The sequence below is a fragment of the Ambystoma mexicanum genome, chromosome 4q (assembly GCF_040938575.1).
Source record: "Ambystoma mexicanum isolate Mex_15411 chromosome 4q, UKY_AmexF1_1, whole genome shotgun sequence".
Classification (NCBI taxonomy): Eukaryota; Metazoa; Chordata; class Amphibia; order Caudata; family Ambystomatidae; genus Ambystoma; species Ambystoma mexicanum.
Genome location: NC_090928.1, coordinates 576821011 through 576846787, shown reverse-complemented (window position 1 = coordinate 576846787; position 25777 = coordinate 576821011). Strand labels below are relative to the sequence as shown.

Sequence of the window (25777 nt, the reverse complement as noted above, 5' to 3'; positions counted from 1 at the left end):
GCCTTTGTTCCCTTAGGCCCAGGATCAGAAGCAGAAGACACGATGAGCGTTCTTCTGCAGAGAATGCAGAATAACGCAAAGCAAGATTCATCCATCGGGTGTGGTTTAAATAGCCTCCTGTAGTGCTTAGGTGTCTCCTTCCACAGCCACGCCTAGGTAAGAAAAGAGTTCCTGCTTTCCAGAAGAGTTCCAGTGTTCTGAACCTAGGGAGTGGCTCCTGCCCCACCCAACAGGAAAAGTAGTCCCAAACAGAAGAGGATCAGGGGTTCAACTGGCAGGTAAGTAAGCAGCATGGTCTGCTGCAGGTAAGTCCACCCAAGCATTATGAGCCCGGCGCTTCCAGCGCTGGGACTGGGCATCTTTATGAGCCTGGTGCCACTGGCGCCAGGACAGGGTCCAAAAGGTCCCAATTGGGACTGGCTGGCACTCGGAACCGGGGTTATGGGTCTGCTTCCATGGGAGTCGGGCAAGTCCTGATCTTTTGGAAGCAGAGATCATGACAGCTTGCTTGCCTCCGGAATTCCGATAGGACGGCCGTCGTTGCTGGAGAACTCCTAGGGCCTGAGCCGTCTCCGTGCCCGCCTTGATGGCTTGGAGGGACTCATCCACTGTTTTCCCAAACAGGTTGTTCGCGTCGAAGGGCATGTCCAACACCTTGGTTTGTACGTCCTGGCGGAAATCCGTCACCTTGAGCCACCCTCGCCGTCTAAGGCAAATTCTGTTGCCTAGTTGGCGGAAACCAGTGTCGGCAATGTCCGTTGCCACCGTAATGCGTGGTCCGACACCACCTCACCTTCCTGCAAGATCTCCAGGGCCTCAGCCATCTTGTCGTCCGGTAGGAATTCCCTGTCGTAGCGGGCCACGATCACAAGGGCGTTGGCCGCCTTAATCGTTTTTGCCGCCGACGAGATAACTCGTCGTCCAATCGCATCCAGCTTCTTTCCTTTGCCGTCCAGAGGGGAAGTTGACGTTGAGGCCGATGCCCCCCGCTTTCTTCTTGGCCGCCGCTGAGACAACCGAGTCAGGGGTCGGTTGCGCCCTAAGGCAAAGGGGGGGGGGGGGGTCGCGTCGGGGAACCGGTACTACTTCTCCTACCGATCCCTCTTAGCAGGCGTCGTAGAGGGGTTCTTGAGAAGGGCGAGTCCCTAGTCCAAGATGTCATCCAGCAGAGGCACGGCGAGGACTGTCTTCCTCTTGGCCTCGCACCGTTGGTAAAGGAACCCCTTCTTCTCTTCGGGGCAGAGCTGGAAAAGCTTGGATGCCCTGGCAATCATGGCGTGAAAGGACCCAATCTCGACAGGCGGGGAGGCCCGAGTCGGAGGCAATGGGAGATCTGTCCCGTCGTCACCGCCGTCGCCATCCGTGCCCGTCGTGGCCGTGTCCTTTCCCGTGTCATCACCAGGGACGGGGGCAAAGGTTGAGCAGGCCGAGAGGGCTGAAAAGGCGGGGCTGGATGGGTCCATCTCCTCTTGCTTGGGGGACTTCCCGACGGGCCTGGTTCCGGCTCCTCTGTCGGGCCTGGCTCCGGCGTCGGTGGTAGGGGCAATCTCGTCCTTCTCAGTACATAAGGATTGTATTGCCAACAAAATGGCCGTCGAGTTGTCCTGCGGCTCCGGAAGCGACGGGCGCGACGGTTGACTTGGAACCTCGCCGGAGCTGCCGTCGCGCTCGTCGTCGGGATCCTTCCCGTGGGACCGGGCCTCCTCAACGCCCTCGTCGAGGCCCTCCAAGACTTCAACCAGCTCCTCCTCGGAGGCTGTGTCCGTATCCACGATGGCCACCGCCCCCCCCCTTCTTTTTCCACCGGGGTCTTCACAGGGGTCTTCTTGATGGGCCTGAAAGAGGCTTCCCTCGGCGGTGGCAGGGAAACTGAGCCCCCGAGGTCGCCTCCACTGATGTAGCCTCCACAGGCTGCGTCAGGGCCACCGCGACTTCCTCGATCGAGGCCTTAGCCGGGTGAGTCAAGGCCTTCACCACCTTCTGTGGGCCTGTGGCCTTCACCTTGGGGGGGTCGGGAGGGGAGGGTCACCGCCTCGCTCCCCATCGCCTAGATCCTTCGAGCCCGACCGGGGCCTCTCCAGAAGCTTCGCCGGGTTCTCGGCTTTCCTCTTCCCGAGCCAGAGCGTTGGCTCGTGGTTGATGGCGCCAGAGGGGATGCACCCTGCCTGGCAGCTGAGGAGCCCGAGCATTCGGCGCTCCCGGTGCCGCCGGTGCTTTGCCTTCTGTTGGGCCCCCTTCACCAGGGCGCCCTCACAGGACTTGGAAGACCGCTCGGACTTCTTCTCACCCGACGGGCTCTTTCCTTCCAGCCAGTTGGAGAGGCGAAGATGTCGATCCTTCATGGTCCGCTCCGACATGTTCCCGTAAAACGCACAGTCCTTCTCCACTTGTGTTTTGTCCTCATGAAGGCAGTAGAGGCATTCCGAATGCTCGTCCTCCATGAACACATTCTGTAGCTGGCATCTAGGACAAACCCTGAACAGCTTTCCGGGCGTCCAGCTTCCTTTCTCCGGGGCCATGTCCGGGTAGGCCTCAGAAACATCTAGACTCCTCCAAGAAGCCTAACTCGATGAAAACTTCACCCTTGAGGGGCATAGAAAAATCCAAAACGGGTCCCCGTTGATCAGATGGAGAAACGGTGGAGCTTGAGGCTCTGTTCAACGGAAAAATGAGAATCTCTTTGAAAAAAGCGTGAAAACGCAGCAAAGCTAGAGAGCTAAAGCATGAGGACTCCCAACACTTGAACGTGCAGTAAAAATCTGAAGATGGCTGCCAGAGGCGGGGCTTAGGGAGAGGGCAGTCATTGGCTGGGGGCAGTATGGCCCAGAGACCAGTGATTGGTTACTACTAAGAAAGAGATCAGAAACGAAACGGATACTAATTTCTTCTTTACCGAGGATTCCCAGCCTGACGATGGGGAATATTCATGAGCATGTCAATCCATGCCAGTCCCCATGCTGGAGAATTAAAAGCACAATAAAAATTGCAAAAATGTCATTGCTGCCACCAGCTTGTCCATTTAGCACACGTAGAGTAACCAAACATCCTCTGAGTGTTAGTCTAGGTCAAAAACAAAAGTGTACCCCGTAGTACTACATTTTTTAAGATGCATTGTACAATAAATCACAAGTGACTTAAAGTGGTAACAAAGTAACTAGACTAAGGGAAAGTATGTTTCCCAGTACTGACACAGCCTGAAGGACATGTCAGTTTCCCTATAACATATGAGCAAAAGACAGTGTAGTGAAGCTTAAGGGCACAAGATAAGTGGGATGCGGTTGTGAAGTCAAAGCAATCATTGGACCTAGTCAAACTGACCCACCTCTCTCATTACATATCCATGGTTGCCCACGGTAGTACGGTATTCATGTCCCGTTATGTTAGCTAGCCATCCTGAAAAACTCCTTAACTACAACATTATCCCCCCCTGCCAGCCCTCCCCGGTCAGGCTTTTAGCCTATCAGCCATGGTCAGCATTCACCTCACTTACACAAGTTTAACCAGCCTCTTCTAGATAGTATTGTGAAACCGACCTTGTGTCACTGCCTGACAGAACTGAAGATTAGCATGTACCACTTCCAGACAGCGATGCCACCAACCAACCCCAATACAATTTTCTCTCTGCATACACTTCTCGAACTCTAACCAAGCACACCATAGCTCTATGGCACACCGGGTGCCCACGCTTCACTGCACTGAAACAAAAAACCACACAGCCTCGCACAACAGCACATGACGTCTACCAACCGTGGAGTACACTTTAGCTCAGCGAGCTGTGTAGGTCGAGCTGGGGCTGCCAGCAGCACCTCGCTGCTCCCTTGTGCTTTCTTCCCTCCCAGCCCTACTGTCTCACCCTGCCCTCTTGCTTTTCGGATCCGCCGGAGCGCCGGGGACCACTACGGTGGCGATGGTGCACAGTGTGGATGTCATTTAACGTAACATCTATGAATCACCACTCTGTGATCCCAGGCCTTTCTCCCACTATCTAGGAATTCTCAATTCCAGGTGCGTTTTCTCATTGTATACCATTCTGTGAAACCTAGGCCTTTCTCCCACTACCAAGGAATTCTCAAATCTAGGTGTGTTTTTTCATTGTATACCATTCTGTGAAACCTAGGCCTTTTCTCCCACTCTCAAAGAGGTAAGGAAAACCTGCTAACCCAACTCTATAACCTCAACTTTCTGCATACATTTCCCAAACGGAACCTAACCCAACTACTTCTCTGCACACCAACCTGCACATACATCACAACATTGCAACAACAAACCAACACATAACCCGGCACAACATCACTCGAAACCCGCACTTAAGCTCAGCTAACGGTGCAAATGGAACGGAAGCTGCCAACAGGACATAACTCCCTTTCCTATTCTCACTACACCCTACTAACCCCACCAGCCCCCCCACCCCCTTTTCCGCTCCCTCCTTTTCAGATCCACCGGAGTGCCTCGGGACCACTGCAGTGATGAAGAGTGCATGGCACAAATACCTTAAACATTAAATGCGTTATCCTGAGGGGAGTGCCCAAGGTCTGATACAAACAGTATTCTGCCTCTGTATTAGTCCTAGATCTGTCGGTGTCAGGAGGCTTGTGGTAGCCCTAAAGAGGTGAGCTTTGTCATAGCTCAATTATTATTGACGTGGTAACTAATGGGCTGAGGTTGCTGTGTGTGGGATGCATGTGCTGTGTAAGGTGGTAGGAGAGTTTAGGCGAGAGCCTGGGCAAGAGGGGAGTAGACATACAAGGGCTATGTGTAGTGGGAAGAATTAATCTGTTGGGCTCCACCTGCGAGTAAAATTGGGTACCCTCTTGGGTGATGTTTAGGATGGTCTGTTGGAGGTTAGTGGCAATATTCGTTTCATAATATTAAGAAGTCCAATTTAAAAAGTCCCAATAATCAATAGTCCTTTATCCGCAATTACGTTTGTGTTATGTTCATTGAATTTAGGGTTGAGTAGGTATATGTTGGTTGAGGTTTTAGTGCTGATCGAATATAAGTGATCGCTGAATAGCTTGGTTTTCATTTGTTTTCCAATGGTCTGGTTCTCTTCTGTGCGTAGGTACTGGGCAGAATTCTAGAGCTTGGTGGAGAATATAGACCCCCTTCTCACCCACCACTCCATCCCGGTGCAGTTTTCGGATTGAAGCTTGGGTCACCGTCTGGATCAGTTTGCTGATAGATTTGCAAAAGACAAACTATGTAGAAACTGCTTCAAATGAGGATAAAAATCCCAACCATACCCTTCTTAGAAGGATAGTGGGCACTATAAATAAGGTGATGAATAGGCTTGTATTACCTGGGCTCAAACATTCAGAATTCACAACAGATGTTTTGCCTTCGTGTAGCAGGCCACAAGAAGGCAACCACTGATTGCAAACAAGATCACAGTTTATGCATAGATCACAGTTTAATGTTGGAGTTATTTGTATGGTGCACCTAACAAACCAAATCGTATCTGGGTCCAGATTGGATCTGAATACACAAGCGAAACACTGCGAGAAAAGAATATTTACCCCAGATTCCAGAGTGTAACCTAATAAGGTCTGACACTGCTGTTGCAGGTAGAAGCTGCATTTACTGAACATGTGGGCAAGGATTACACAGCGGCAGCTTCCAGACCTGCACTGTATCTAATGCATTCTGGATCCTCTCCTTTATCCCAGACACCTAGAAGCTTATGGTGTTTTGTAGAAAGAGGAGTCTTTCACTGGCTAAAGCTTCCCAAAGGGCATAGTGATTACCTATCATTTAAAAAAAAACAAATGAAGATCATCCTCAAAGCCATTACATGCATAGAGAATGCAGTGCAATACGTAGATATCCTCGTAGTCAGTACGAATAAAGCCAACATGTGGCAGACCTTCACGTATTAAGATCAACACATCCAAAATGCAGGCAGGTCAGGAGAGTCTTTCTGGGCTGAAGATGCCAGCAGAATGGAAAAACAAAAATTGCAAGAGATTGGAAAACTGCACCTTCCTGACATCACTTAGGTTACTAGTAATGTGAAGGTGCAGATCCAGCGTTCGAAAGGGGGCACAAGTACAAACTACAAAGTATTTTAGCGAGGCATTAGTCACAGCCATGTTGGCACTAGTATCAGTGTAACCAAAAAAGGGCTGGTCATCTTTCCTGCTACTCCTCATTTGAGACATAGTAGCCAAGGGCACACACAGGGTCCAGCCAATGCTTTCTAAAAGGGTGGAGGGGGAAAATAAAAAAAAGACGACACACATTAAGATGCATCTTCTGAGAGGTAAAATGAATACAACCTTGGGCAGGAAGGGCCGTCTCACGGTCAAGCCACCTTCTCCTTGGAGAATACCAAGCACTAAGGTTTAACAGATGAAGCCTTGAGCTCACTTCCTTGTCTTGCAGAAGTGATGGCCACCAGGAAAGAACAAATTAACTACCTCTAGGTAATGTTCGTTCTGATGGATGTTCCTCCCTTGGATTCCTCATCTTTGATATGTACCTTCAGCGCAGTCACTCTTCAGAAACTTTCTGCTGTGAGGGGATGTAGTGCATCTCCTAGTCTGTTCCTCCCAATGCTTCTACATGCCAGATATGACGTTGGGCCAATATATATGAGGTGTGCACCCATTGTTCTTAGTATCGCCCTTTTTCCATAGCACTCTGATGCTGAGGGACTGCAGAAGCAAGATGAACTAGCCATCTACCAAGCAGGGTAGGTTGGGAGGGAGAAGAGGAATCAGTGGGAGAACATCAATCAGAAAGAGCATTATCTAGGGACAAGTAGGGTGTTCTTCTAATGGATTCTTCCTCCACAGATTCCTCATCTTTGAAAGACTCATAGCAGTACAACGACCTGGAAGAGGGGTGAGAGCAGGTCACCAACTTCTGAACACTCTGAAGAACTGCTCTCCCAAAACGAGCACCCTGACCAGACGGAATCCAGGCAGTAATGCTAAGCAAACTTTTTCAGAGATCTCCCTAGCTGCCTGGCAAATGTACAGAAAAGGGAACTCCACGTTGCAGAAAAGAGGGGGCAAGCAGTCCTCTTGTGGAATAAGCCCCCAAGATTCTCAGGCACATTCTTACAAGCCAGATCATAGCATTCCGAGATTCAGAGGAAGATGTACCTTGACAGGTGGTGTTTGGTCACAGCCATGCCAGCACGGTAACCAGCATAACCAACAAAAAGCTATCTTTCCTGTATTCCCTTGTCCAAGAGACCTAGTAGCTGAGGGGCCCGCAGTGGCTCCAGCCAATGGAAACGTTCATTTGCCTTAGAAAGATGAGGTGGAGGAAAAATACAGGAAGATGGATCTTTTAAGAGATGGAAGCAAGGACTGCCTATCTCTTAGTCACTTTTTTTTGTAAAAAACAAATCGTTTTAATAGACGACTCGATGACTCTTTGAGCCCACTCACCTGTCCAGCAAACGTGATGGCATCCAGGAAAATCAAGTTACGGGTGAGTAATCTTAATGGATAAGACTGCAGGGAAACAAAGGGAGCATCCAGGAAGAAATTTCAACACTAAATAAAAGTTCCTATCCGGAACAAACTGGTGTGGGGGGAGGGAGGGGGACCGATTAAACAATCCCTGCAGAAATAGCAGAACTGTGGAGATCGTGCAAAACAAGCCCCGTTTCAGGGTTCGCTTGAAAACCGAAATGGCTGCAAAACAAGCCCTTCACAAGGCAGATCTGTAAGCCCATTGAGGCCAAAGAAATCAGAAAAATCTAAAACGGAAGATGCAGAATAGGTAAATGGATCCAGATCCCTCTCCAGCACCAACTGAAAACCTAGGACTCCTGCAGGCATGGATCGATTTGGTGGCAAGTTTTCGAGCCGAAATTAGCATGTCCAATACAGCCCATGATAAACCCCACTTCTAATACCTCAACCTTTTTAACAGCCAGGCATGAAGGTTCAGGCTGCCGAGATTTGGATGGAGAACTTGTCCCTCCAATTGGGAGAGGAGGTGCTCTATGTGGAAGGCGCAAGGCAGGGTATATGGACATGTCAAGCAATTCCACATACCACGTTATCCAGGCTAAGGCCGGAGCAGTCAATCGTGGACCTGAAAAGGAATAGTCTGCTGCGAACCAGTGGTATGACCAGGATCTGAGGGAATTCCCTGCAACAGATCCACCTGCACATTTTGTTCACACTGGAAGAGAAGACGCCAACCTGAGGAGTGCCCCATCAGGAGAACACTTCCAGAAATTCCTGAGAAGCGACCCCACTCGTGGAGGCGGAAGTCTGTCAGCTCAAGGTATCCACAATGACGTTCTCCCTGCTGGCTAGATGAGCCGACAAATGTTCTCCAGAGCCCAGAACCACAGTCTCATTGCTTCTCTGCATAGAGCCAAGGAGCCCACATGTCCGCCTTTCCAGAGTTAGTGCATTGCGACTGTTGTCTGTTGGGATAAGCAGTCTAACCCTTTACCAAAAAAAGGAAGGCGACCAAGGACATGGACCATCTTGGAGATGTTCGCCACTCGATCCTCAGGCGGGAAGGCTCTGCCCAGAGTGTCCAAGACTGCTCCAATGAAACAGAGAAATTGTGATGGCAAAACGTGAGACTTGTTGAAGTTCAGGGAGAATCCCAAGCTGTGCAACAAGCTGCATGTTTGGCGTAAATGTACTAGCACATTGTCTGGTGAGCACGCTCAGACAAGGCAATGGACCCTTTCGCTAGAAGCTGGCAAACCTTAAATTGGATGGCGTTTGGAAGCAAGCACTAGTTGGCCATGGGATGGCCTGGAGGGCATTCAGCAAAAGGGAGGTAGTATACCTGATGAACGGCTTCTAAGTCCCATACCTCTAAGTGGTAAGTATGCATTGCCTCCCACAGGGTTAGGAGTGGTAGTAGTCTGATTCAAAGGGGCTTTGCTCCAGGTGGTGCTAAGGGCACAGCAGAGGCCATAAATCCACTTCAAAGCACCACTGCCCTGACCCCTATTTGGACAGTACTGCACTTACTTGCCAGAGGGCGCATTGCCTCTGCCCTTGTGGGCGTAGGAAGTGAAGGGTGGAATCCTGCTACCGCTGCCTGTGTGGGTGGTGTGGTTGCAGGCGGTTTCTGGTGGACCGCTACGCCCAGAGACTTTAAAGTCACCTTAAAAGCCTGGAACCTCTAGAGGGACTAATTTGCCCGTGTCCCGAATAGATTGGTGCCATCAAGCGGTGTGTCCACAAATTTGGCTTGGCAGTCTGGGGTGAATTCCGAGGTCCTCAGCACCTCAACACTTTTCCAGTGGCCAGCGTCCTAGCCACACAGTTAGCAGTATCTAGAGCGGACTGGAGGATCTGACATTAAGCCGCCTTGCCATCCTATACTACGGCCTCAAAACCTTGGATTAAGGCGCTATATAAAACAACAAATACAAATACCTTCCCTCATGTATCTTGCAGGGATGTGTTTGGCTGCCTCAAATTGCAGAGCAAATATCAAAAGAAAATGTGGCTGAGACACAGGAGGTGTTCAAAGAACTCAGGCCTAGGTTGCCGGAGCCAAAAACCTTTCGCCAACAGGCATCCAGTCAGTTTCATGCTCTTCCAGTCTGGGGGCAAAGAGGGGAAGGATTTCGACTTCAGGTTAGCCGTGGCTGCCTATACAACTGAACTCACTGGAGAGGCATGAGAAGACAGGAATAGTGGATCAGAAGGGGACACCCTGCACTTCTTTGTCAGAACCCAATCTACAGTTGTGATCGAGTCCGGTTTCTACCATAACTCCAAAACATATGCCTCCAGCTCCTGTCAGTGGATGTGTTCCCAAGCTCCTGTTGGGGACCAGATGTGCTCACAATGAGGTGATCGCCCCAGCTTTGGAGGCATAACTAGGGTTGCCAAAGAAATGCCTCCCAACATGTCTTGCACAAGACACAGGAGTGAGACCTGAACAGGTCCGAAATGTCACACTGGAACAGACAGCATTGACTTCAAAGTAGCTACTGGAGTGACCTCATGTGTAACCAGGCCTCCATCACCACCAAGATACACAAGGCCAAGGAGACGCAAAGAGGTTGAGGTCGGAACTAGCTTCTGGGGCTGAAAGACCAGGATCTGAAGGACTGGAAGCGGAAAGCTCTGCCCAGGCGGGTGTTTAATACGGCTCAATGAACAAGAGGGACTGGAATGGCGAGAGGAGGGATTTCTTAAAGTACAGGACGCTCCTCAAACTGTTCAACAGGTTGCATGTGCGGTACTGATGTGTCGACACCATGTCCAGGGTCTATGCTCAAATGAGCCAATCTTCCAGGATGTGGACGTTGTGAATCTTTTCCCTTCCAAAATGAGACCCCCACCATCCCCAGCAGTTTGGCAAAGATCCTGCATGCAGAGAAAAGAATGGCAACATTTGGAATGAATAGTGTGCGTTTCCAAACACAAACCTCTGATATTTATTAATTTATTTCTATTTGCACAAAACAAGGAGCCCGGAGGCATGGGAGCGTTCACAGGACAGAAAAAAGGTACCCAGCAGACTATGTTTAAGATGAACTGACAGACAGAAGTAGATGTCTTGGCGGTGGAGGCACATCAATCAGTCGTGCAGTTCAAGGACATGAAGGATCTGGGCAAAAGAAGAAAAGAGGCAGTAACCCTGTGTCACATCCTGTAAGACCCACATGTCAGTAGTGCAACGGCACCACAACCAACAGGGACAGGCCCTCCCACCCACTGCAGTCAAAAGGACAAAGTCCAGTTCACAGTAGCTTGGCACTGAGGGCTGCTGCAAAGACAGTAGAGGCAACAAAAAGCCTCTTCTCTGGTACCCCTGCCTCTACCATGGCAGGGAGGACAGCTACGTGGTGCATGGTTGAGTGCACCTGATCCCTGCCACAGAGGGGAAAGGTGGGAAAAGGCCAAAAAGAATCACTCGGACCAGAGACAGTTTAAGGATTTGGCTGTGGCCTTGGAATTTCTCTAAAGATTGGTCAGCCTTAGACCAGACTAGGTTATTCACATCAAAGGGCATTTCCAAAAGCTTCGACTGGACATCAGGTGTGAAACCAAACTTCCTCATTCATGAGTATTTCTTCAGGACGCAGCTGATGCCCACAGCACATGCCAAGCAATCAGACATGTCTAGGCCAGACTAACATCAGGCACACATACCATTTCCCACTGCTCACCAGAGTTCAAACTCTCCATATCTTGCAAAGAACACACTAGTTACCAAATGTGTACTTGGCTAGGCTGAAAGTAGCATCACCAGACCACAAAGCCAGACTGCTTGACGAAAGACCTTGCAGTCCATGGTGTTCCTCTACCAGCCTATGAGCATGTAGGGAAAAGTCATGGACTTCAAACACTATAGCAGTCTGCACCACCAAACTCTTCATTGATGGATGGGTTAGAGGAAGCCTGAATGCAAAGGGGCGATGCTTCTTTGGAAGGTCCCGGTCAAACACAGGGATCAAAGCTGGCTTTTCCCAAGCAGTTAACACAAGGACTGTCACTAATGGGATAACGATAAAAAAATCTCACATGGAGCATCCTCGTCCAAGATGTCTGTAATGTTGTACTGGACCTACGGCCTACTGGGGTCTCCAACACTTCACTATTGTCTTTTGGAAAGAAACAGGATGCCTACCAAGAACTGGTATAGGAGGAATGTCCATCTCTGGGGACATAGCTAAGCCACTGGCGGCCTGCAGATCTGTGGCCATATCCACCAAATTCTCCTCTTCACCATAGAACTTCTCAGGAAAGTCCTCCACTCCACCTGAGTAATGAGGTTCCAAACCAAAAGCCGATAGGATACTCTTACTCAAAGAATAGACAACTGGGGACATACTCCTGCATAGAACGGGACAGAAAAGGGGCCCTGCACAAATGCCTCAGTGTCAGAGGGCAGGCCTGCGCTCCAAAGTGCAACCTCTGTCAGCTATGTCAAACACAGCGTTCCTTGTCCAAGAGGTTAGGCATCTGCTGCCTGAAAATCTCCCACTGTTCTGGTGTAGAAGATTGCATGGGAAATAGTACCTGAAAAGTAGGAGAGGAGTCCTCTGAGCTATCCCTAGAGTGGGCATGAGACTTGTTCCTCAAAAAAGCTAAGAAAACTGGTGCCAAGCTGAGTCGCTTAGGAATAGGGAACGCTTTTTTTTTTTTCTTGTCCATGCAGACTGGAGAAAGTTCTCCCACAGGCTCTTACACCGCAGCCTTTGACTTCGCACCTGTGGACTTGGAAGGTGCTATCTTATCACGCGTGTGGCAGTAGGTGACTAGCTTGGCACAGTACGTAACCATTCCAGAAGATTCCCGAGTTTGCAGAACGGAGGTGAAAGGGGCATAGAGATTCTATATATACGGACTCAAATGTCCTGCTTGGGCACACAGCACCAGGGCAGAGTCGCACTGCACCACCTAGTTGGTGAAAGTAATCTGTTGGAGACAGGAATCCATAATAAGAAACTGGATTCGGTAGTACAGGCCAGGAATAAAATAGTGTGAGTGGAATCCTTGACCACATTCCTTTCAGGATGAATATTATTGCTCCCAGAAAAAGAGGACACTTCTTGGAGATACTCTAGTGATGTTTAAGGTCTTGGAGGTGAGGTAGGATGGTAAGCAGGAAGCACTAGGGCAGACTATTCTGAAAATATCTAGAATCTATTGGTCTAGAGTCAGGCACTCCCATTGGTGAAGAAATGGCATGTCTTCCTGCTACGGGGCTAGGTGTCCCTTAATAACAGGAACCAATGGAGTTTGAATACCCTACAAAACTGAAGATAGATTTCTTTGGTTATTGAGTAGAAGAAACCAGTTAAAAATCAGACATTTTAAAAAAAAAGAGCTTGGGAACGTGAAAGGGTTGTCATGAAAGGCCTGGAAGGATGATACCCTGATCTGGGTTGTGAAGAAGTAGAAATTGAACTTTATGACTTTGAAGCATTACATAGTCCATAAACTGGTCAAACATGTCATCAAAAGGGAGATTGAGGGCTTTCTCCTGTATGTCTTGATGAAGAGAAGTAGTGTTAGGGTATGCATACAACCTAAAACAGACTGCATCTTCTATCGCTCTGGTTTCTGTGTCCATGATGTCTTTATTGACCAGTCTTTCCTGACATGCTGCCTCTTTTCCTCCCAAAACCCCAATAGGCAAATTCCTCAGCCACTTCTGGAGGAAAGTATTCCACAAATTTGTCAAGATTCCACCAATTACGAATATTCAAGACTGCCAGAACAGTGGAGGCATTGATTTGGCTTCACCTTAGTCCGGCTTTCAAATATGCTTTTTTACCCTAAATAAGCTTTTATTCTCAGGCTTCGGAACCTTTATCCAATGCAGAAGCCAGCGATTGGCCCTCTGTGTCTAATGCAGCAGAACTACGGAAACTAAACTAGAAGACTCCCCTTAACAAAAATGGTTCTGCCAGAGTGCTTTATATTTAATTTGTAGGGATTCAGAATGGGGGTTACACCAAAATCTATTAATCAAAAATAGGGTTTTAGCCCGATGTCAATGGAGCCATAAAACATTTTTATTTATAAACAGCTGCCTCTGGTTACTTAATTTATAAGGAGCTCCAAAGCTTACCCTTGGAAATGGTTTCATTGTATAATATAACAAGAGACACAGCAGCTTCCTAGTCTCATCAGTGTCTTCATTAGTCTTCCTGGGGGCTCTGAAAAAAGGAACTATCGACAGGAGCCTATCGGAGCATGCTGAGTATTTAGCTTGGTTCCATATTTCAACCACCAAAACTTGAAGGTAGAGTCTGACCAACATTATATTCAACACAGTGTTGATTATGTTTTTCGCCATTCCGAAGTAATGCAAATCTCCTTTAACCACACTAGTTCACAGGGCCCGCAGCTTTATTTTTTTAAAAAAAGTCTCAGAACCTGAACATTTAGGAGTACTAAATAAATAACTAGTCTGGAGGTACAGTAAATTGATTACTTGGATTAGAATCTTCTGAATCCATTAACTGATTAATAAGGACAGATTCCTTTGAACAAGCAACCTCATCTGGCACTGGTGGGCTCTTTTGCAGCTTCAAAGGGACCTTTGCTAGCAGTGCAAAGTCCACTTTGTCTTTCCTGCGTTTTCGTTCGGCCAGTACTAATTCGAGACCACTGGTACTAAGTAGGAGTATCAGGGCCTAGGGGGTGGTACTAAGCTCAACCAACCCATGTGAAGACGGCTCAATTACTGAAGCTTTCTTCAGCGAGGCAGGTGGATTTAGCAAAGGCATGATCAACCCTGCCATTACTATGTGAGCCTGTTACGTGTTTGTACGAGGCTCAAGTGCTTTTTCTCTGTACCAACATGACCTTATTGGAATTGAAAAGGTTGTCTGCACGGATTACTTTCCCAAAAGGTGGTACTTGTGTTTTTACCACTAGGAAACACTGGCACTTCACACCAAGGGTTACCACGAAGAATAAGTTCCCTGGCAGAATGCTCCGAGTGGCCATGTGTAGACCCCGAACAGTGGGTGTGCGTTCTTTACATTGGTACTGAGTGGTGATGCTGGATCACATACATAATCAGACACTGATGATCTCTTTTACCCACAACGGCTAGTGTGTTCTATTTAATGAAGTCCCCCACTGCTTACAGCAGTGGTTCCAACCCTGAGAAAGGAGGAGACGGATGCCTTGGGTGACAACACAGCAATCAGAGCGTGGTTGCCATGGTACTGGAAATGTGTGGCGATAGTCCAATGTCAATAAGTGTTTCTTACATAGGATGCATTGCTTGAATCTGTTGATGTATGTCATAGGGAGACCTGGGCTAAACGTTTATAAAAATGTAAATCGAAAAAGTGGGGTGGGAAAAACACAAATTCAAGGGCGTGCCAAAATGAGTAACACCTAAAAAAGGAGGCACCACCGAGCAACAGCTAACCCAGCCCATCTTCTGAATGGAAAATACAGGCATTTGGTTGACATACTAGGAGCACACAGCTTTGCCTAACAACCTAAACTTTCTTAAAGTGACAGCATCCTTTTCAGGCCCCTTTTCCGACTTCCTGCCTTCAGATGCAGGCTGTCCTAACCAGCTGGGAAGGAGGGAGAGCATGATGGCAGAAATATATCTGAGCGCACCCTCTGCAATTTTGCTGCTGTACTTCAGCTTCCACATGTAACAGGTGACAACATACAATGGAAAACTGCAGTGAGGTATGTCTGGCTTGTACCGCTTGCGGTCTGGCAGTTGTGCTGGTAGAGCATGGCATTGAAGGATTTCAGGTGGGTCTCAGGGTATTGCTGTTATATAGAGGCACAGTTATCTGCCAACAGAGATGCTAGTGTTGGCACCCCCTGGTTTGCAATTACATTGCTAACTGTGCCTCAACAACCCTATGCATCGCTCTCTGTACAGGAGCTATTAACATTGGGTAGAATTAAAAAGCAGAGCCTCTCCCGGAGCAGTTCTTGTGTGCCAGCACTCCTAATGGAAAGGAGCTTAGACTGCTCTCAGCTGGAAGGTATCTTCCACTATGCACGCATTAAGACTCAACATGCAGGGAGGACGAGAAGTCTCATATCTGGGAGGGATTTGGACAGGGAAGCATATGATCTTGCATCTTACTGGAAAATGCAGACAAGCCAACAGTCAATCGGAATAAAGCATTGCGGTATTGACTGCTGACAGAATTCAAAAGTTCATTCATACCTGCGGACTAGCTTATCCAACTACATCCGAGCAGGAGTTCACTACTGGAAACCTGAAAGGCATGTCGGCTGTCCAACATGCTGCATCTCTGTCCATTGGTCTAAACAATAATTGCTGGTCATCAAGTACCAGTCACAATGCCTTTTTTCAAAGTGATATACTGCATTCCTTCATTTAGGACATCGAGATTCACATAGTCATACCGGCCACCTGTCCTCTTGTGGCAGGCACAAAATATAGCAATCTGCTGACATGCTGGCCACACCAATGTCAGTCAACTAACTTATACTTGTGGTTGTACAACTGTTGAGATGACAGGGCTATGTCCAGTAAAAAGTAAAATATGTGCCCTTAATTTGACATGCTGCTCTAACCGATACTTTTTTTGGCAGCTGACCAATGGATTTGTTTCCACAGGCACTTGTGAACCATCGGTCAATCCTCTGACAAACCCATCTCCTCCACTGGAGGACAGACCCGGCAACTTTAGGTATAGTTATTTGGCAAGCTAGTGAGCTTACCTGTTTGTCCATTTAAGAATCCTCTCTTCCTCTCTTCATAGACTCACATCTGTGGAGGAGGGTCAGGTGAATAAATACCAATCGCTGTTCATTCTTAGGATCAGAATTTAGAAGTAAATGTCGATTTAAGACTACCAGATGGGATTCAAGGGGGCAGCTGACTTCACTGCTTAGACATTACTGAACATCCAAGTTGTGGTCTGAGGGTACACCTTTAATTAGTGGTGCAAAGGTCAAGGTGACAATGATTACTAGAAGATCCACCTAACCACAATGAAATTCTTCATTCTTACACGTTTACACCATCCTATTTGAACCCTTTTATAATTACTTGCCACATCCAATAAAGAAAACAACCTGCATATAGGTTTTTCTAAAGATGTTCACAAATCATTAATAAAAAATGCTAAAACTGAAGAACTGGCTCTTGTTATTGTAGTTCTTGTGAAAAAGAACACATATTGCAGATTAGTCTACCTATTGTTGAAGTATAGAGTGAAACAGTTGTAAAGTGGCTCACCAACCTGCCACAAAAACACACCGGAAAGCAATTTAAATCTTTCCATCTTATTACTGCATCGTAGGCATGTCAATTACACAGTGGTTTCTAATACAGAAGATGTATTAGAACAACTGACCAGGCTATTTAAATAACAGTATGCACCAGATGGCTCAATGTTGCCAAACTAACGTGCAAGCCTTTTGATCAGTCTACAATTCTATATTTTACAGCCTACATTTATGATCTTGTACAGTGGTTTTGTGTTGCGCTAAACAATTATATGGTAGAGGATGAAAACTGAATATACGATGCAATAAAGACACACGAAAAGGTAAGCAGCATGCAAAAGAATATTTTTAGTAATTTTAATAAAAACATGCAAGGTTAGCACAACTTCCCATGCCATGGAAGCTTAATTTAACATAATGGTATGCTGTAGAAAGATGCAGCCAAAGCAGCCCTTGCAGTCCATCTGCTAAAATCTACACCCTTTCACCTTTTCCATATTTAGAAGAAAGAGTGGAATAGAAAATCACTTCCACCTGGACCATTGTTTCTCTTTGTCGGTTAAAGGCACGTAGATCACCCCCATCAAAGGTTTCATTTTGACTCCACCATCTTCAAGCTTGTCATACTGTTCCAACATTTGGTTACCACCAGCAGGACCAACTGGTAGTATTAATCTTCCACCAGGTTTCAACTGATCGATGAGCTAGAAAAAGAGACAACATACGGACAACATTTTAAAACAATGTTGACTAGGAGGGCAAGCAGTGCTTTCTAAATACACGATTCTAGATAAGATCTGGCTTGGAAAGAATCTGTATATTCATTGTATATAGCCTGTGTACGACGAACAAATCACAGACCAGGTTTATTTTCCATGTTGGAGGAATTGATATATAATAAAGCACCTACTTTACTACTTGGAGCCAATCTGCTTTGGGGACCTTTGTTATCTGTGTCACAACACAGCTCAAGGCACCAAGAAAACCAACTAACATTGACAATTTTGGTTCCTCATTGACCCCAATAAATTAGCTATGCCACAGTCTAATTGACTAATGCATTGAATAATGAATCCTTTAAGCAAGTTGCATGTAAATCTGCTAGTGTTACTCAATTCTAACTGACAGTAAAAATGTTTCTCATTTGCCCCCCTTCAACTGTCATGAATGTCCTTTCCAGTGTGGAAAAGGCTTGATGCGCCTTCCTCAAACTTCACATGCATTGATACAGGCAAACTTTTTAAAAAATGTACTAAAATGCTTAATAAGCTACCAAGAGTCTTTGTCAAATATACAGGTACCATCAATGTTGGCAGCTATTGCCATGTCCACTGCAAGCAGAGGGGCATTAGGCTAAGTTTGGATAGTGGCATCCACAGCAGGTCTTGGACCTGGATGCTTCTTTAAATCACAAACAATGTGAGACTGGCTGACAGCAAAATATGAGAAAGGAGAAGCAGGTGAAAGAGTTCTGAAGTCTTTCCCATCATTTAAAAAATAAATAATAGGATGCTTATTATCGATGGTTCTTCATTGGACGGTTAGGGTTTGTTCCCACCCAAACTCCTGATCCTTTTGTCTTCACAACGGAAGGGAGTAGTTTCTTACCTGTAACTCCATTTCTCCAGCGTTGGTATCTTTCATGGAGTCACATGCTTAGAGTATTCCCCGTCGTCAGACTGGGAACCCCCGGTACACATATATAGTAGTTTCCTATAGGAAAAAACTTCCGGACACTTGTGTGTCCTATCCACATCTACGTCCTCTCTGGGGCCGTTCACGCATGCCCCGTAGGACGTAGCGGTATAAAAGGCCCGCCCCCGCGGGTCCCGTCAGATTTCGGCCCCTCCAAAGTAGAAAGGGGAACCTGCTTATGCACATATCTTGCACATTGCATTCCGGGGAGGCTGGTGGGCGCATGTGAATCCATGAAAGATACCAACGCTGGAGAAATGGAGTTACAGGTAAGAAACTACTCCCTTCTCCAGCATTGGATCTTTCATGGATTCACATGCTTAGAATAGATTGTATAGCAGTATCCTAAAAGAAGGAGGTGAGAATGCAATGTAACATACCCTACAAAAAACACCCCAAAACTTAATATCTATATATATATATATATAGATATATATATATATATATATATATATATAGGCACGTAGGCAGCAACATATTTTCCGATATATACATATTCATAATACATATTGCTCAAAACAGGCACACTAATGAACCAGAATAGGCAAGGCAAACGACAAAGCTTAACCGTTTTTGGCTTACCTCATTGAAACAGATGGCGCAGGACTGCCCTTCCCATCTCTACCTCATCCGCGTGCTGCCTTTCCAGGCAGTAGTGGCGTGTAAACGTGTGTGGGACAGACCATGCAGCCGCCTGGCAGATGTCTGTCAGAGGAATTCCTGCCCATAGAGCCGCGGAGGAGGCTGCCGATCTCGTGGAATGGGCTCTAGGGCGTCCTTGTAGGGGTCTCCCAGCCTTGGAGTGACTAAAAGTAATTGCCAAAGAGACCCAACGAGCCAGGCCTTGCTTGGAGATTGCCCTTCCTCTCGCCGACGGACTGTAGGCAATGAACAACTGTCTGGTAGTTCGGATATCTTGCGTCCTTTGCAGGTAAAATTTTAACGCCCTTTTGACGTCCAGAGTATGAAGGGCTTTTTCCGCCGCCGACGACGAGGACGCAAAGAAAGTAGGAAGGACCAGGGTCGAGTGCTTGTGATAGACTGTCGGTACTTTCGGGATGAAAGTAGGGTTAGTTGATAAAATTACTTTGTCCTTAAAGAATCTCATATATGGAGGATCTATGACCAATGCCTGTAATTCCGACATTCTTCTAGCCGATGTAATGGCAATTAAGAAAGCCAGTTTCCAAGATAGGAACTGCATGGATGAAGAGGACATTGGCTCAAATGGAGGCTTCATTAAGGCAGCCAACACCACATTTAAACTCCACGAAGGTGGGAACCGTTTCGTAGGGGGGAAAGTTCTAAAGAGACCCCTCATGAAATGTTTCACCAGTCTGTCACTGAATAATGGTGAAGACTGCCTCCTCATCGTAAACCTTGAAATGGCCGCCAAGTGCACTTTGATGGACGACGATGACAGCCCACTCTCAGCTAGGTGAAGAAGATACGGAAGAATTTGTTCAGGGGTTACTTCTAAAGGCTGAATTTCGTGCTGTGTTTGACACCACGTACAGAACCTTTGCCACTTGCATATGTATGATTTGTTAGTCGAAGGGGCCCTAGCCGCCTGCAGAATTCTCCGGCAATCCGAGACTTTCAAGCTGCCGAACTCTGAAAAGTCAGGAGCCATGCTGTTAAGTTGAGGCTGTCCGGATTGTGGTGCCACACCGTTCCCTTGTCCCTGGACAGAAGGTTTGGCAGTTTCTGGAGAGTTATAGGCTGTTCCAACGACAGATGTAGGAGGTCGGAAAACCATGGTTGTCTCGACCAATACGGTGCCACTAGGATGACCCGGCATTTGTACCTGCGAATCCCCTGGATTGTCCTCCGTATAAGGGGGAGTGGAGGGAAAGCGTACAGGAACTTGTCCGTCCAAGGAAACGAGAACGCTTCCCCCAGGGATCCTTTTTGAGGCCATCTGCTCGCGAACTGTTCGCATTTCTTGTTTTCTTTCGTTGCGAAGAGGTCGATTAATGGGGTCCCCCACCTTTCGAAGATTATTTGTAGCTGACCGGTGTCCAGCTCCCACTCGTGTATTTGAGCCATTGTCCTGCTCAGGGAATCCGCTTGCACATTCTTCACACCCGGGAGATGGTAAGCCACTAAGGATATGTTGTGTTTCAACGCCCAGTGCCAGATCTTTTGAGCTTCCGCCGAAAGAGTCCTGGATCTGGTGCCGTCTTGCTTTATCAAGTAGAACATGGCTGTCGTGTTGTCTGTCAGCACTCTTACTTTTGATCCTTTGATATGTGGAAGGAATGATTTCAAGGCCCATCTCACTGCTCTCAGTTCCAGTACGTTGATGTGTAGGTGCGATTCGGTCGAAGACCATCTGCCCTGGGTTTGATGATCGTTCATGTGTGCTCCCCAACGTGTCAGGGAGGCGTCCGTGAAGATGGTGTTCTGAAATGCCGGCTCTTGTAGAGGAACCCCTCTGTCCAGGTTGTGAAAGATTTTCCACCATTGGAGGGATCTGATGACACCCTCGTCGTCGACGGTTATCCTGTCTGACCACCGGCCCGTGGCCTGCTTCCATCTGTCCGACAGGAACTCCTGTAGAGGCCTCATGAACAATCGGCAGTTTGCTGCTAGGTGGATGCATGAAGCCATGGAACCCAGGATTGCCACATATTTTCTCACGGAAAACGTGCTCTGTAGGCGAAGTCGACTCGTCAGTTGTTCGATCTTCAGTATTCTGTCTAGGGACGGTTTCACTATTCCCGAGTGGGTTTCGAATTGAGCTCCCAAGAATTTCAAGCTCCTTGAGGGCTTAAGAGAAGACTTTTTGAAGTTCACTGCGAACCCCAGTCGTTGCAGAAGCTGTAAGGTGGCTTGTACGCTGTCGTTGGTCGACGCTGGGGAGGATCCCCTCACAAGCCAGTCGTCGAGGTACGGGTATACATGATGCCCTCCCTTTCGCAGCCAGGCTGCCACAGGTGCCAAACATTTTGTAAACGTTCTTGGGGAGGACTTTAGACCAAATGGGAGCACTGCAAATTGGTAGTGTGACTGACCTACCATGAACCTCAGAAACCTCCTGTGTTTTTGACACACCGGAATGTGGAAGAACACGTCCTGTAGATCCAGTGACGCCAAAAAATCGTCCCTTTGGACGGATCCGATCACCTCCTGCAGTGTAAGCATTTTGAATTTTTGACTCTGTAGGGTCTTGTTGAGGTCTCGCAGATCGAGAATAGGGCGCCATTTTCCGTTTGGTTTCTTTACCACAAAACACTGAGTATACCCTTAGGCCTTTCTGCGATGCAGGGACTAATTCGATGGCGCCTTTCTGTAACATGAGTGTTACTTCCTGCCGCAAGATGTTTAGATGTGGCTGGGATAGGTGTATTGGTGGACATTTTGGAGGTTTGCATTTGAACAGTAGGGAATGTCCGTACCTCACAGTGTCGAAAACCCACAGATCTGTAGTGATGGTCTCCCATTCCTCGATGCAGCTTGACACTCTTCCTCCCAGAACGGTACGCTTCCCGTCATTGTTGGTCTTTCTGTTTGCTCGTCGACGACGAATAAGTTGGTCGTCTCTTGGAAGACTGGAAGTTTCTGCGCCGGTTTGAGGTCTGAGAGGCGCGTCTATATCCTTGAGAAGGATACGCTGATCTACCAAAACATCTATCCCTGGTTGCTGAGAATCTTGAGTTTCCAGATGCTCCTCTAAAGGGACGAAAAGAACGAAAGGGCTTACCGCTCTGGAGAGAACCCAACGAGCGTGCTGTATCTGAGTCCTCCTTCATGCCCTTCAAGGCCTCGTCCACCTTTTCTCCGAAAAGAAGATCACCTTCGAAGGGCATGTCCAAAACTTTATACTGTACTTCGGGTCTGAAGTTGGTGCACTTAAGCCAAGCCTGGCGTCTTAGAACAACTCCGTTATTTATTTGTTTAAAACCCGAATCTACCAGGTCCACCGCTATGTTAATAGCATGATTAGATGCTTCTTCGCCTTCTCGAACCAGGGACATAGCCGTTCTTCTATGTTCTTCCGGGAGGTGGTCCAGAATAGGTGCCAGTCGGTGCCCCATCTCCCTGTCATATCTGGCCACAATCGCCAGGGAGTTAGCTGCTTTCACCGTTGAGGCCCCCACAGAAAGAACCTTCTTACCAAACACGTCTTGGCGCCTCGCCTCATTATCTGGAGGGGTAGAGCATTTATGTTGGGCCTTTGCTTTTCTCGTCGCCGCCAACGACGACACCACCGAGTCCGGTGTAGGCTGAGACGAAAGACACTTAGGTGTAGAGTCTGGTACCTTAAATTTCTTTTCAATGCGGCCTTTGACAGCAGGCTCAGAAAATGGGTGACGCATGGTTTGAACACCTTCTTTCCAGACATGGTCTAAAATGGGTATTGAGAATATTGAGCGTCTACTCTTGCCCATATGGTCAAAAAGAAAACAGTCCTTTTTCTCCTCCTGTTGGACCAGGCCAAACTCCTTGCACGCTTTTTCCATCATGGAATGAAAGGCACCTATATCGTCCGGTGGTGACGGGTGAGTGGGACTCTTCGGTGTTTCCATTTCCACATCCGACACCCAGGATGGATCCCTAGATGGTGAGAGGGATATATCTGACGCTGACCCGTGGTCAGATAGGGAGTCCGAAAGCTCACCTTCCTCCTGGACTGCTGGAATAGTTGGAACCCCAGTCGGGCGGTGTGAAGGGCCGGGCTCGTCGACGGTATAGGTGGTAGCCTTTCGTCCAGCGATTTTAGCAGCGAGTGCAAGAAGGACAGTACCTCCATGGACAGGGTCGCCTGAGAGCTTGGAGGTTGAGTAAACACCTGAGAGCAGGTTGCTCCTGATGGAAACCTGGCTCGTAGACCGAGGTCCTCCGGGCTCACAATTCTGAAGCCGTCGTCTTCTTTCGAGGCAATTGACGCTGCCTGTTCCTGTAGCAATGTGTCAGGCAGCCCCATATCGAATACTTCTGGTCTCCAGGCCCGAACTTCCGTCGACGAGGACATCGTCGCCGAGGTCGTCGCTGGGTTGATGACCGGTGAAATCGACTGCGTCAGAGGCAGTGAGGACACCGACTGGTTCGTCGTCGTCGACGTTGGGCCTGCAGGTGGTTTAGGCGATCCCGCCTTCACAGCGCTCTCCCTGCGTTTATCCAACTCTCTACTCGTGGCTGATCTGTGTTGATCGCCCGAGGAGGATTTAGGCCTTTCTTTTCCTTTCTTCGACAAAGTTGGCGACGATGTCTTTCTTGAAGAGTCTTTAGAAGAGTCCTTAGAAGAGTGACTTCGTGGAACGTCCTTTTCCACAGGTCGTGACTTCTTAGCCAGAGGTTCCGACGAAGTTGGGCGTCGAGGGGCTCCTGATGTTTTCGCAGAGGCCACGCTGCGCACAGAACCCACTTCTGACTGAGGGTACGCTCCCGCACCGTCATTTAACCAGGATACCAGCCGTCGATTTCGATCCTTCAAGGTTTTCTGGGAGAAACCTTTACATATTTCGCACTGGTCCGCCGAGTGGTGAGGGTGGAGGCAATAAATACAGTCTAAATGGCCATCCCCCTTGTAAACCTTCTTCAATCCGCACGTGGCACACGGGCAAAAGAGAGGTTTTCCCAACATTCCGAAAAAAATTAACAAACTCACAGGAGTTCGACAATTCGAAAAATCTAGCAGTAGAGACTACGCGAGGAGATCCCACTATCTTTGGAGACGGTTGAAATCTGACGGGACCCGCGGGGCGGGGCTTTTATACCGCTACGTCCTACGGGGCATGCGTGAACGGCCCCAGAGAGGACGTAGATGTGGATAGGACACACAAGTGTCGGAAGTTTTTTCCTATAGGAAACGACTATATATGTGTACCGAGGGTTCCCAGTCTGACGACGGGGAATATTCTAAGCATGTGAATCCATGAAAGTTCCAATGCTGGAGAATTACAGCAATACATTCGGGATATGAATGTTTTCATGATCAACCTGTATGTACTGATTTGATGACTATGGGGTTTACAAGACCCTCCTCTGTTTATCAACCTCCCCAGAGCTTCTCTAAAGAATCTTACTTTTTGAGAAAAAAGGTTTTAAAAGAAATGGAAAACCTAGAAAGCAGTACAAAAATATGGTACAATAAACAAGCCTGTATCACATCACAAACAGCTCTTTAGGAGAAACAGTATTGCAGATAATTCAGTGAGCAAATAACTCAGGTAAGCACAGGTGGGAAAACAATGTGCTATCTATCCCTATCGGAGGACACCCTATCCCTAAGATGGGTGCCTAACTACGTAGCACGTGGTGTAACACCTATCTAATAGGGATAAAGAGGAAACTGTCTCATCTCACCAATTGTATGGAAAAAACCTGAGTTCATGGATGTTTTAAATCATCATAAAAGAGCAATGGCGGCACACACAACTCCTAAATTGCTGAAGTTAACAAGGCTGGCTATTAGATCATTGCCAGAACAGCTAGTTCGCTTGCATGGACTTCAAATAAATGTGCGATTTTCATCCTTTGTTTATTCACCCTGGGGCATCTCATAAGCCACATGCGGGAGTTGTGGTTTCCATATCTAAAATGTACCCATCTAGCTGGGACACTATAAAAAAACTCACGTGATGTGAGTTGTGCACTAAGATCTCATTCTATTGTGGTGTATCCCTCCTGATTAGTGGGGATATCTAAATGGTCATGGGACCCCCCTCCCCCCATGTCCTGAAAGGTCGACCGGTTTCGATGGTAAAGGAAATTCAAACCATCTTCTTCAGAACCAAAGGTTTTCTTCCGTAATGAGTCTTCCAGGATTGCCTGAATAATAAAGGCAAAGAAATGACAGGCTGCTCAGTCTCCTGCATGGGAGCAAAACAAATGCAAGAGACCAGGGAGTAGGTCAACCCGATTCTCATCCAAGTGCAATGGCAAAAAGTGCCAATAATGAGTAACACATTGTTTGTATATATGAGTTTAATCATAAGTGTGTGGCATTCAAAATATGCATGGCACTAGTTAAGTGGCAGTGTGCTGGTTCTAACACCCCAGGGCAGGAAAAAGTGGAGGTGAAATGGTAATGCTTGAATCCATGTGTGTCTCAAAGAAAACACCTTGTGGATGTGACTGTCTGGCATGCATCCCAGTGACAGCTAGTGAAGCGTGCTTGGGGTATTTCAACAAAAAACCAACCTGTATGTACGGTATGTACAATCTAGGAAAGCTAAGCGCTGGTGCATAAATATCATCTCGTCTCTGGCAATGTTCTGCTGTAAAGGTAACCAGCAAAAGACAACAGTAGGTGAAAGTCTGGAAACCGCAGGTGGCGGCCCGAGGCGCGGTGTATCATGCACTCTAGTGCACACCGGTATGGCATAGACTATTGTGCAGGGCCGGGCTTACCTCGGAGATTGGCAAAGTACCAGGCGAGCCGTCTTCTGGAAGAGAAAGTATCTTCTCAACCAGCGCGGTTTCCGAGG

At 47.6% G+C, this 25777-nt stretch overlaps 1 protein-coding gene across 5 annotated transcripts in view; it reads right to left on the bottom strand.

Annotated features, from left to right (window-relative positions):
- LOC138467840 (protein-L-isoaspartate(D-aspartate) O-methyltransferase) overlaps nucleotides 1-25777 on the bottom strand; it is a 735278-nt gene that overhangs the window by 146246 nt on the left and 563255 nt on the right. For 3 of the 5 annotated variants that reach the window (XM_069608119.1, XM_069608117.1, XM_069608121.1), the window contains one exon: nucleotides 17181-17350. In XM_069608119.1, the coding sequence (XP_069464220.1) occupies nucleotides 17181-17350 (170 nt within the window). Of the gene's footprint in view, nucleotides 1-17134; nucleotides 17351-25777 lie in introns of all 5 variants that reach the window. The other 2 variants (XM_069608118.1, XM_069608120.1) reach the window with 1 other exon arrangement.